The sequence below is a fragment of the Podarcis erhardii genome (assembly GCF_964252035.2).
Source record: "Podarcis erhardii genome assembly, chromosome: 7".
Classification (NCBI taxonomy): domain Eukaryota; kingdom Metazoa; phylum Chordata; class Lepidosauria; order Squamata; family Lacertidae; genus Podarcis; species Podarcis erhardii.
This window is the reverse complement of record NC_138511.1, coordinates 37,555,939-37,569,342: the sequence shown is the minus strand read 5'-3', so window position 1 is coordinate 37,569,342 and position 13,404 is coordinate 37,555,939. Positions and strand designations below refer to the sequence as shown.

The 13,404-nt window shown below is 43.5% G+C and overlaps 1 protein-coding gene across 5 annotated transcripts in view; it reads left to right on the top strand.

The window, feature by feature from the left end:
• The window catches only part of CYLD (CYLD lysine 63 deubiquitinase), a 38,833-nt gene extending 30,357 nt beyond the window's left edge, over nucleotides 1–8,476 (top strand). For all 5 annotated transcript variants that reach the window (XM_081870190.1, XM_081870191.1, XM_081870193.1 and 2 more), the window contains exons 15-17: nucleotides 623–741; nucleotides 922–1,138; nucleotides 2,363–8,476. In XM_081870190.1, coding sequence (XP_081726316.1) covers nucleotides 623–741; nucleotides 922–1,138; nucleotides 2,363–2,547 — 521 coding nt within the window. In that variant the 3' untranslated portion in view covers nucleotides 2,548–8,476. The remainder of the gene's footprint in view (nucleotides 1–622; nucleotides 742–921; nucleotides 1,139–2,362) is intronic.
• The last annotated feature ends 4,928 nt before the right edge of the window (nucleotides 8,477–13,404 follow it).

Genomic DNA, 13,404 nt, shown 5'->3' with positions numbered 1-13,404 from the left:
GCAGTCTTCCATCCTATCCATTCTGCTAAGTTTCAGAGGTACTTTGGGGGCCTTCAGGTTCTTCTTCTTCTCCATCAGCTTATCAATTGTTAAATAGAAGAAGAACTGAGCTTAATTTCTGTGTGCAGCCCTTTGGAAAAGTATTTTCTTTTTCTCGTCAAAATTATGAATGGAAGCATTCCATCCATTTTGTTCACCTTCCCTCAACCAACCAGTTGGGGTTTTGGGCATGAATTTAAAACTGAAGAAATTCTTTATGGCTTGTGTCTGCAGAGTAGAGATTTATTTCACTGATGCATTTCTTTTATAAACATGCATGAGTGAAAATATATGTGCTGTAAACAGGGCTGTGGCTTTTCTTTTTGCTTCAGTGTTGGATAAATTCTTGCAGGAGTGTCGTCTTGTTCTGTTTCAACAATATATCAAATTGTGTTAAGTCTTCCACTCTGCTTTTTTGTACACAAAATCATGATTTTCTGTAAAAAGCACCCCTCCCCCCTGTTTATATTAAGGCATGCCTATGTTTGTCTTAACATGTTCATGCTGATTAACAAAGCTTTGAAGGGATGGCTGCTTCCACTGTTCATACACAATTTTGATAGTTTCATCTTGCTAAATACAGCTCCTAGGCAGTGCCGTATCTGTGGAGGACTTGCAATGTATGAATGCCGAGAATGCTACGAGGATACCGACATTTCTGCTGGGAAGATCAAGCAGTTTTGCAAAACCTGCAACACTCAGGTAAGTTACTCTTTCAGAATGTCTTGGGACTGGTGTCTGCTCAGAATTCAGCACCAGGAATCTCTCCAGGGCCAGTGGGTGCCTTCTCAGAGAACTGTGAGATTTGGTTTCCTTCGGAAAACAGTAAGGCAGAAGATGACCTTGCAAAAAACTTATTCTAACCCTCCTTGTCAATTACAGGTTCACCTTCATCCCAAAAGGCAGAGTCATAAATTCAATCCAGTGTCTCTCCCTAAAGATCTACCAGACTGGGATTGGAGACACGGCTGCATACCTTGTCAGAAGATGGAGTTATTTGCCGTTCTTTGTATAGAGACAAGCCACTATGTGGCTTTCGTTAAATACGGCAAGGGGGACTCTGCTTGGCTCTTTTTTGACAGCATGGCTGATCGGGATGGTACGTCTGTTCATTTGACCTCATTTCCTTTCTCTGGTGTTCATGTAGCTTTGAGTAACCTTAACTGGAACCTCGGAAATACACTTTCTCCAAAAGGTTTCCACAATTTTGGCCACTAGTGTAAATTGAACTAAACTTAACATAGTGAACCTTCTCTGTTTAATAATATGAATGAGCAGTGTTAATAGAAACACAAAATATAGTAAAAATAAGCTTGAAATAGAGTAGTGAGTGTCAAGACTAGAGCTAGGCAGACCTACCTTCAAATCCCACTCTGCCATGGAGCTCAGTGGGTGACCTTGAACCTGGCACTCGCCTACCAATCCCACCTCACAGGGTTCTTGTGAAGAAATAAGAGAGGGCAAAAGTACATATACCACCCTGAGCCTTCGGGAAGAAATGTAGGGTAAAAATGTGATAAATGAATGGATACTGGATGTCAGATCTTTGAGTCCAGCACAAGACATGCACAGAATATGTGCCCTTTAAAGGGCTTACCTTCAGATATTAAAACTCTTTTTTAAAAAATCCAGTAACTGGAAAAATGACAGTTATAATAGGTGAAATATACACAGAAGGGCAGTTTGTATATTACGAATGTCTCCTGAGTGGATGCAGTACATCTCTTCACCCAGCAACCTTCCCTTCCAGTGAAGAAGCATTTGTTTACAGGGGAAATTTTTTTAAAACAGCCACTATCTTCTCTTGCTAATCTGTTGATCTGGGGTTGCCACTGCTCCCTGCTCTCAGTGCCTCCACACGCTTAAATGTTGAGCTTGCTTCTCTCTCTTTAGCCCTAAGATAGGGAGGCTGTGGCCCTCCAGCTATTGCTGGACTCTCAATGCCTGCCATCCCCAGTCAGCAGTAGGCAGGGTTAATGGGAGTTGTAAGCCTGTCAGTGTTTGGAGGGCTACAGGTTGCCCACCCCGATTCAGTCCTATCCGTTGTCTTCATTCCTTCATTCCCTGGTCGTGCGGTATGGGGATCTGAAGTTGAGAATTGGCATTTAAATAGATTTATAATTGAATGTCAAACTGATTTACACCTTTTTTTAAAAAAATGACGTGGAGTTTTAACTGGCATCAAGGAGAACTCATGCTCCTTACCACTGCACACCAATGGGAGGCTACAGTCTCAGGACTGCATAGTTGGCAATGAATTGTGACCCCCCCACCCCCTTGAATTAACCCGTCTGCCCTCTCCTTCTCCTTCTTCTCTCAAAAGGAGGACAGAATGGCTTTAATATCCCTCAAGTAACTCCATGCCCAGAAGTTGGCGAGTACCTGAAAATGTCCCTTGAGGAATTGCATTCGCTGGACTCAAGAAGAATTCAAGGCTGTGCACGAAGGCTACTTTGTGACGCTTATATGTGCATGTATCAGAGCCCAACCATGAGCTTGTACAAGTGAAAAGTTATTGTCTGGAAGAAGGGAAGCAGCTTCCCAGCAACTTGACTGTGGCCCAGGAAGATTCAGCAGGACTGTCGGCGCACTTGCTTGTGCATCTGTTGCCGGCAATGGATGCTTCAAAGGGGGTGGAAAGCAAACGTCTATGGAAAAAGAAGTTCATATTTTAAAGAAGGGGTGAAAAAAACCTTACAATGCAATGTTCTGTTGCTAAAGTACTTAATAAGCATTTTGCACTCTAGGAAGTGCGTGTGTGTGCGTGTGCGTGTAGGGTTTTTCTAAAAATATAAAAGAAGTCTAAATGAAGCTATTAAAATGTTTAGGCTGCATTTTCAGAGGAGTTGTGTACATGGAGTGAAGTTTTATGTGTTTCAAAATTGCCTTGTGGAATTTTCTGCATAGACCTCATCCAGGGAACCACAAAGCCTAAGGGAGAGGACTGTATTAATATGCGTGTTTTCTCCAGCATTGTATAGGTTGTACAATCAAGGCACTTCACCTCTGTAATATGCTGGCCTGAATCTTGGCACTGAGGCTTTTGTTTTGCTTATTTTGACCTGGTATAAGTTAAATCACAACAAGAACAAAACATTGTGTTGAGTGAGTGTGCAAAACACATTAGCTGTCTGTTTCCTCCATTGTATTCCCCTGGACCAAGAATGCTCAGTGTTCCCTTTGTAGCTAATGGTTGCCTGCTGGAAAACGGTGAAGATTAAGCTGGTGTAAATGTTTTGTAGCTACAAGTTGGTGTTTAGACTAATTCCCATAGCTGGAAACATTTCGAAGTTTTCCTTCATCCACACAACTCACTCAGTCTATTCTGTGAACTGTTTGCAGGATCATCTCTGAGCAGGTTGTGTGGATGACTCATTCTGATGTCATGCTTCCATATTGGGTGCACCCACATAAAATTCTTCTGAAAGGTATACCATGCTTGCAAAGTATTACATTGGCACTGTGTTGACTTTCAGTGGAAGTTTGCTTTTAAAAACTGCTTCTTATACTCTGGTATTCTCCTACATTTGGAAAACCTTAGCAAACTTCCCGCATGTCTGCTTTTATGGATTTTTTAATCCCCCTGCCCCGACACTGCCCAGTCACTTGGAACTTCTGACTCCAGTGTAGTTTTACTTCTGAGAGTCAAAGACCATCCTATGACTTGCAGCCGTGATTGGTAAAAAGAAGGTGGCAAAGTTGATTTAGAAAGGTTCAAAAACAGCAGGGATGTTAAAGAGCTAACCTTTTTAAAGTGTCTTTTTCGTGTGTGTGTGTGTGTGTGTGAGAGAGAGAGAGAGAGAGAGAGAGAGAGAGAGAGAGAGAGAGAATCAAATCTAGGTCACATAAGGAATTCAGCCGTGTATATATGTACACCACAGTCTGTCTTTGAGGGGAAACGATGTCTTCACTGCCCACTATGCTAAGGCATTACTGGTGAGGAAGTTCTGTTGCTGTGCTTTTCCCTATGGTTGGTGTGATTGCCAATTAAGGTAGTACAGAATAATAGGCTGGGGCAGCCAACATGGTGTCCTTCAAATGCTGTTGGACTACAACTTACATCACCTGTCACCATCGGCCAGGGTGGTTGGGGCTGATGGGAATCCTGATAACAGTTGAAGTCCACCATGTTGGTTACCCAAAAAATAGTCTTTTGTCCTTATTCTGCTTGCCTGTATGGGACTATCAGGTGCACCTTGCTTGTGAGGTGGATTTGACAGTATTTGATTTGAGAGTGCAATACATACCTTCAAGTTGTTGGGATAAACTATCCTCTCCAGACACCCATGCATAATATTAATAGGTTCAAGGCACAAGGCAGCATCCTTGACAGTATGTTCAACTTTTTGCCTCAGGAAACATCATTGGCTCGGAAGTCTGTAGTCTATAAAATGGAAGCTGATGCTTTAGACTGAATTTATTTTCTTTCCTTTTTTTAGGAGATGGCTTACACATTTATCATATTAAAAGGATCAAGTAAGGTCTGTGTGTAGTCAAACCATTTGACTTGCTGCTCAGTACATATGAAAAGTTACTTGTTGCTTTCAAGTATCTTGTAGTGTATTTAATATTTTTATGAACTGTTGAGTCTAATAGTTCTCTGCAGTGGGAAAAATATCTCCTGTTGTAGTTGCCTTAAGTATTTTGTTTTTAAAAAGAGCAGATAAATGCACATCCAGTACGAACAAAATTTGAATGTGGCAAGGAGAAATTGTAGTCTCTTTTTTAGCTTGGGGTGGGTGAATGGGTAGACACCATGAGTAGTCTTAGGTCAGGTTGCTGATTAGAAACGGGAGAGAGTAAGAGACACTTAGGGCGGCTTTGGATGAATTTTTGCTGCAGTGCAGGCTTGCACCCACACCTGGTTGCCTGCTAAACACTCACACATGGGATGCATGTCTGCATCATCTACATAGGACTAAATTCCACTTGGTTTGGGATGCGAACTGTGTATTCATTAAGTCGCATAAAATGAAATCATCCTTCTTCTCCCCACCTCCACCTTGTGTTGGTTCACTTTTAAGTTGCCACTTTGTTTTGCTGCAATATAGCAGAGGTGGCAAAAGCCCCTGGAGCTATGTAGTGAAATGGCTGGAACTCCTACCCAGCACCCAGCACCCAATACCTGCCACCTGCTTTCTCAACCCCATGACAACTCCTGTCATTTATTTTTTCCCTAGTCCACAACTGTCTCACAACTTCTTTCCTGCTACTTTGGAAGTGGCTGCTGTTTCCTCATTGGCTGCAACCGTTTGGGTGAGGGTATAAAGGAGGATGAGGCAAGGCTTCATCTTGAATAAGACTTTAAAAAAAAAGTTCAGTTTTAAATTGCACTCAATTTGCAGACAGTGGCTCTTAATTTGGAAGTAAAAAAGAGACCTTCAGGCAAGTAACAGTACAAGCTCAGCAGCAGATGCAGGGCTCGGGCATCATGATCCAGGAGTAGGGAAATAAATTCAGAAGTGACAGAAGTTGCCCCAAGCTTTTGAAGATGAGGAGTGATTTGTTCCCTTGCCTTGTGGAAATGCAGAGACACTCCATTGGGGTGGTCGTCTCTTATCCCATCTGCAGAGGGGGCACCTGGTTCTGACCTGGAAAAGCTGCACCTTCCTGTTTGGGTGTTGTTCAGTCCTTACCACCTCTTGTTCAGCCCCCCCCCCCCAATAATCAAAGCCTTCCTCTGCCTCTACTGAGACTTCATGCACCAGCCAGCATCCCTGCTCCCCCTTCCAAAGCAACTGAAATCAGATTGGGAAGGGGATATCTTCCCTCTTCTGGCCCAAGTTCCCCAATTCCTCTCTCCCCCCGCCCCTGTTTCTTCCACTTCGTCCTCTGCCTGATCCCGACTCTATATAGTACCCAAGCTTTTTGAAAGCTGCTGTATTCTTTAGTGCTATTTTGGTAACCCTAATACATATTTTGGGATATTTCTTATAGGCCAACACTGCTACCATTTATACTTAAACATTTTCTAGTGTTTGTTCTCATTCATTTAGAATGAGATTGTACCGTTCCCCCTTTTGCATCTATGCTGCTGTTATCTGTAAACTATTAACTGTGGCCCTAAGGTTTGTGTGTGTGCTTCCTTGCTTCTCTGAAGATACCAAAACAGTTTGCAAAACTACTGTTTCCAATAGTGAGAGAAATTGATCAACTTATAAAAATCCCATTTTATACACTTTCCACTATATTCACAATGCTCAGGGCAGCTGACAGTAAATCTAAATAATTTAAAACAGTGCAGCAAAGAAAACCCCCTTTGGCAAAATGTTCTCTTGGAGGTCGTTCTTACTTGCTGCAGGCCGTTGAGCAGGTAGCCTATGCTAGAGGCATGTGTGAATAGGGCCTGGCACAGCACTGCTTCCTGGTCTCCCATCAATTGCCGTAGTTTTCCGGTCTTAAATCTGAGGCCAGACATAAAATTGAATCATGGTGAGACATTGGTAAAATGTTAACTGACAAAAGTGAAGTGGATAAAGCATTTTAGAGCAGAAATGTATTGGTTACATTAGGCATCTGTCTGATGATTTATATTTTTGAGGGAGGGAGAACTTTCCACTGCAAAAGTACACAGGGTTTGTTCCTGAGACTTGTGGATGCAACAGGCTACAGATTTAAATGCATGTTACAACTGTACAGGTCAAACACCTTTCATAAACCTTTGGGAATGAGATTAAATTATATGTGGGGGGTTGGCTGTTGTTTTTTTGCAGTGGAGGAAGTGTGACTTGTGAACTTAAATTGTCCAACTTTCTGGAAATCTTTTAAGTTTGATCCTGTTTATAAAATCCAGACTACTTCTTATACTGCAGCCACACATAATGATTTGCCCGGTTAGCCCCTTGATGCAAAGCAAACAAAACTCCCTTAGGAGGGATTGCTTTAGATCAAGGGTAACCTGGCCTTCGTCAGTGCTTTAAGGACCTGTGTTTGCTTTCGGGTAAACTGCTCTGGGACATTGGACAGAGCTGAGAACTGCTCCCCTTCTCCCCTGTTCTGTTGCAAAACACCTTCCCAAGTCTGCTTTGCAATGGAGAGGAGATTACCTTGCCAGATATTACCTGTGGCTTGCCATAGTTTGGCTTTTGCAAAATATGTATGGGCCGCTTGCAGGAAACACTCGGGGACTTGGCTGCCCCATTTATCCCACCCCAGCCCAGCCCAGCCCACATGGTCTATGAAAGGAGTAGAAGACCCCTTCTTTTGAACCTTTGAAAAACACCCTCTTCTTCATTTGTAGCATTTTCTGGTTCTGTTGCTCGTAATCTTGGTGTTTCGCTACTTGTGTTCTGAATGCTGTTGCAGCAATCTTTCCCACTTTGCTTTTGTGGCTTCTGTTACTTGACTCTATGAGAAGCCTTAAATATTTAAAATAAGACCCTTGTGGAAATGTGCAAGAGGATGAGAGACGCGGTTGAGGTGGCTAAGTCACTGTTTATGATCATGTAACTTGTGGAGCTCCTGCTCGTGCTCCACTGGCTGGGTAGTTGGTGGGGAATAGCAAACTCGAACGTATCTGTACTTTAGGGGCCTTGTTCCTTATGCCTTTCTTATTTTTAAACTCAACAAAGCATCGAGAGCTGGCATTGTGTACAGTGAGACAGCATGCATCCCAATACTTGGGCTGCCTCCATTGAAAAGTGCTGTGTGTGTGTGTGTGTGTGTGTTGAGGTAGTGTATATAATAAGCCCTGTTTTTTGTGGTGGTTTTTGACATGTGGTGGTGGTTTTCCCATCTTCAAATCATCATCACTTGCTGTCGCAGTTCCTCCCTAGCAGTTATGCATCTGTGAACTCTCCCTTCTGACTGTGACGTGAAATAGAGAAGAAGAAGAAAAAAAACTAACATCATCTTTACATATCTCATCCCCTCAAAGACAACCAAACAAAATCCTCACACGCACCCTGGTTTCCTTCCTCTTTTGTACTGCGCATTGTAGTTTTGGCATTCTGAAACTGTCCTTGTAATCCTCTCATGTCAACTGTACAGAGGTGAACATCTAAACACTCGCATATACAGAACGATGTGGAATCATTTTGTTTCTAGGTTTTCCCGCAGACGTTGCAACGTTAGCACGGTGCCCAAACCCTGGTGTCGTGCTCCCAGGGCTGAGATGGTTACAGAAGAGCTACGTTTGTGTGAACGTGAAGGTGGAACTTTTTATTTTTCTTCAGAATGCCTCTCTTGAGGTTTTGGGTTTTATTTATTCCGCAATTGTAACAAAGTGTGTTTTGCATTGGCCTGCACAATTCCTGGTCTTTTTGTTAAATAAACATCCTGTGCTTGAGTGCAGTCGTCTCCTCGGTAGATTGTCTCCACCAAGAGCTTAGAGAAGTGTTTTATATCAGGTTGCTGTAATTAAGCCTTAATTTCCCAGAGAAGAGACTGTACCATATCCTATTTCTGTATTAATATTTATTAAAACTTATCATTTTTATGGCTGTCTAAATTACTTGGGGGAGCTTTGAAAGGCACCTGATCCTTGAAAGGGGTTTATTCTGTGGTGTTTACATGATCTTCATTGGGTGGTTTATACATGGCAGAGGGGAAAATGTGATAATGTATAGCACAGATGGGGAGTCCTGCGGCCTTCCTGAAGTTCCCCATTCTACTTTGACTTTTGGCATTGCTCACTTGGGCTTACGGAAGTTGGCATCTAGTAATACTGGAGGACCACAGGTTCCCCGTCTGATGCATAACTTCATCACTCTTGAGACCCAAAAGTTTGCACATGTGACTCTTCCCACATTTGAAATGTACTCTAGCCTCTGTGCATTGGGTATAGCATGTTCAAGGACTACCTTGCACTAATGGGGCGGCCCAATCCTTCCCTCAACCCACACCTTGGCTCTAGTATTTTGTAATTTTATTTAAAATACGTTTAGCTGTGGAACCATTGTTTCATTATATATCTTGAATTTGGAATGGCAAAACTTCTGTTTTTCAATTTTGCCACCAGCTAGCTTCTGGCTGAAATACATGCATCAGGTGCCATCTTGTGGCGAAAAGACACAACTGCTGCCTGCTTCATGAGATGCTCCATGAAATGCTACTAATTTGCATTAATTTTTCTTAAGTGCCAATTAATTTGTTCACATTATCCCAGTTATTTTACATACTCAAGCTGAACAGTAGTTATAATTGCTTATATATATTTTAAGCATGTTTAAATAAGGTTTTAATGTGTATGAGTTAATCACATTTTAATCCCACGCTTTCCTACCCGGGAGCATAGGGTGGTTTAGTGGAATGGGGGTGGGGGGCTAGCTCATATTATCTTCATAACAGTTGTGCAGAGAGACAGAGCGATAGAAGCGCGGTATCAAACCACAGGCCTTAAGTAGATCCATGTGCAGTCCACTTCTTGAACCAGGGTTCAGGGGCATAAACTGGATGCATAACTCTAGCGGACCTCTGTAGCACAACCCAGTTCCTGCCTAAAGCATGAAACTTGCTATAAGCGCTGAACAATGCTTGCAGCAAGTCTGACAGGGAAAGGTTGCCACATGGGCTAGTGGATGCTTCACCTGACGTTCTGATGCTCTCAGGTGATTGACAGGTGGCTGAATCCAAGAGTCAGAGAACAGGAGGATCTGGCCTGTCAGCTGGATCCAACTCCCCACCTCTTGTTGAAACATGGATGATTTAATATGGGCATGGAGGGGCGGGATGTACTTGGGATTAATCTGGATCACCGTGCTTCCCATACCTTGAATGTGGTTTACAGAGTATTGCAGAGTTTTGCAGTTTTGCGCGGGAGCTTGTGGGAAGCAAAGCTTGCATCTGCAGACGGGCATCCTTTGAACTTGACGGTTCCATCTCCACCCAGGGATTTTCTCTATTGCCCACCAACAGATTGATTAATTGGCACAATTGAGAAAACTACCTAAGCTCCTCTGGATTTTGAAATGTAGTTCTCAGACCATAAAATGTGGGGTGGGGGTGGGGAGGGGGGAATGTGTATGTATAGTGGGGGAGGGGAGTGTGTGCAAAAATGTGGGTGTTTTTTTTTTTAGAATAACATATATAAATATGCCCTAGAAAGGTGCACAAATGCTTAAATGAGCATACAGTATTAGGAGAGATGTGCACAAAAGTAGTTGTGAATTTTTCATGCTGATTTTTAATGTCTTGAAAATGGGATGAACTGAAGAGGTATTACATTTTTTTTGGTAAGGCATTCTCCTTCTTGGCTTGTGCAAAACTATCCCATGAGTTTTGTAGGACCTTGTTTGAGCCTGAAATGGCTTCATCCAGACCTAATGTTCTTTTCACTATTCCATGGACCTCTTACTGCATTTTGGTCAACAGCAGCTGAACAAAGATAGGAGGACCAACACCCCATAATTCCCGCTGGATCTCTTGTATTTCAAAACACAGGGATGGGAGTCCCAAATATTGGCTGTTTACAACTCTACCCTACCCCTCACAAATGCCATTACTTGGCTCAACTTCAGAAATTTCCTGGGTTGTTTTGTTTTCTTTCTAAGAGATCCTAGAAAAGCATCGGCTAGCTTTTGAACTCTGTGATTATTTAAAATAGGCCAATTTGGGGTGGGGGTGGGAATCATTTTGATGTGAGCTATATTGAGTTGGGCTTCAGGCCAGCTGCAGGTTTCAAACAATTCTTTAAACAGGAGTATAGGGACATTGTTTTTCCTTAACAAGTCCCGCAGTGACAAAGCAAAATGTTAACAAGAGTAGATTTACAGGTACATTCACCCATTCTCTTCTGCCGTGTGCCAGGGACCCTCAAAGAGCGGGGAAGAGGAGGCTAGAGTCTCCCTAAGGTGACTTAGTGCGGCAGTGGGGGAATTTTACCACCATGTTCAAGCATAGGAGCAGCAGGCCGAAGGACCACTGCTGCACCTTCCCACACCCAGCAATAGAGAGCGAATTTTGATTTGTGGGGCAGGAGAAACTTTCCAAACAACAAAAATCCTGTGTGGATGGGCTTCAAACCTGCTATTGCCTTTATGAAAAACTGGTTTATTGTTACCAGCTGTGTTTCTATATAAAATGCAACCTAACCTACCTTAAAATTGGTTTTTGCTCCACAGGCTTTTTTTTTGGGGGGGGGGGAGTCTTGCAGAGTGATGACTGACTTTTCAGGCAGCACTATTTAAACAACCCCCTTGGCCAGACTAGAGACAATTATTTTTGGAAGCTGGCACCTGATAGATTTTCCCTAAGGAATTGGAACCCAACCATCAGTTGCATGAACTTGAAAGAGACTCATTACTGCAACAGACTTGTACCGGCGATCCGTAGCTGGTGCTTTGTAGCATTCATTGTTTGGGATTCTGTATAGGTTTGCTTTAAATAAACAGCATTTCCTCCCAAACCAATACAAAATCCCAAATACCACAAATGCTGTGAACCACCGACTATGCAGAAACTGGCTGTTTATCAATAATCCAAAGAGTCTCAAGTTCATGCAGCTGATTATGCCTTTAGTGTAATACAGAAGCCGCTTGTATATATTTGAGTCTCTCTCTTCATTGTGGTGGATTTTAATCTGTCTTTGGCAGCAAAGAAAATACTGAGCCCGTCTTGCAGCTTAGCATTTTGGTTTCTGCGGACCCAGTTATGGAAGTATTCCGAGGCTCTGCAGTCATTGGCAGGCCCAGGCTCACTGGGCGCTCTGTGTCCCCTGCTCAATGGACATTGACAGAAACATTTGCTTGCTCTCCGAGTGTCTGGCAGACAGGAGCGCTGGGATGCTAGCCAGCTGGCAGTGATTCTCCTCCTTAAGACTGGAGAAAGTTGGCTAATTAGCCAGAAGAAGGGCTTTGAAGAAGTAGCAAAGGGGAGGGAGGGAGGGAGCTTGCTCAAGATGAGGGTAAGGACCTGAAGTCGCTTCATGCTGGATCGGACATTTGCTCCACTGGATGCTCTTGTTTGTGGTTGTTCTCCAGGCAGAGGTTGTCATGAGTCCTGCAGAGATGTCCTGGAGAGAAAGGTCAGATCCTGAAGAGGTGTGGGAGGAGATTGTGGAATTTGGGACTGGATAGACATGGAGAAGGTTGGGGAGGTGAAATCAGGCCTTCAGGAAACATCAGAGCTGGAGGAGAAAGCCAGTGATCAAGGGGAGGGACCACAAGGTGTTCTGCCCCTTTGTTATTGGACCCCCGCCCCTGGTCAGGCATCTCCTACAGTAGAGGCAGCGCTGGCTCCTATCTGTGAGGAACCTTCCCCTTTAGGGGTGGTGACTGGGAGTAAGAAACTGAACTGGTACTGCGGACACCAACAAACTTCACAGGCCCAGCCCACTCAAAGGAGTGCCTGACTGCTTGCCTAGTCCTGCGACTCAAGTCGTTTCCTGTGTGAGGAGCTGTGCCCACCCCATTCTTCAAGAAGAAGAGGAAGAGCTGTATCAGGTTGCAGCTGCTGCATCTTCTTCCTTCCGCTTTCTTTCCGAACTTGGATCTGTTTTGGTCATCTCTCAGGGAAGAGCCATAGCTCAGTAGTAGAGCATCAGCTCTGCACTCAGAAGGACCCAGGTTCAATTCCTGGCATCTCCAGATAGGGCTGGGAGAGAACTCCGCCTGAAATCCTGGAGAGCTGCTGCCAGTCAGTGTAGACAATACTGAGCTAGATGGACCAGTGGTCTGACTCAGAATAAGGCTATGTCCTATGTTCACTCAATCTTTTTTTTGATGACACCTTCCTTCTTTTTTAATGACAATTGTGCCTGCCCTATTTTTTGTGTTGACTGCTGCACATCTGTGAAGCAAACTGGAAGCTTACAGTGCATGGATTGGTCCTCAGACACAGTCTCTGTAAATGCAAGTGTGGGGAGCCTTTGACCTTCCAAAAGTTGCAGTTGGCCACCCTTACTGGGGTTGATGGGAGTTGTAGTTCAGTAACGTCTAGAGGGCTAAAGGTTTCTCAGACCTGCTGTCAGGCAAGCTATGAGGGTTGTGTGAGATGATCATTTATGAACCTCTGAGTATAGAAGTAATTAAAACCTAGTGTATATTAATGAGCAGAGCGTGTGTCAATTCAATTCATAGCCAATTACAGTAGAGCTGAAAGAGTATTAGCCCAAATTGAAAGGGAAATCATTTTATTGAAACAGAAGGCTGAAGATATGCGGTCTTGGTCGTGAAAACAACAACGGGCCTATAATGAAGTTGCAGCAGTGGTGACTCTCGATGGCCACACATCGAACCTCATTTGTACCTGCTGTGATAATATTGATTTTCGTGCAATTATTTGACAGTCATGCCTTTTTTGTGTAGCTCTTCCATTATTGCATGTTCCTACTGAGAGGGGTGCCTGTTGAACTTCTGTCTGTGATGCACCTTTTAAAAAGCAGGGCTACTCTGCCAGGAAAATAGGTTTTCTATTTTTGCATGGTTT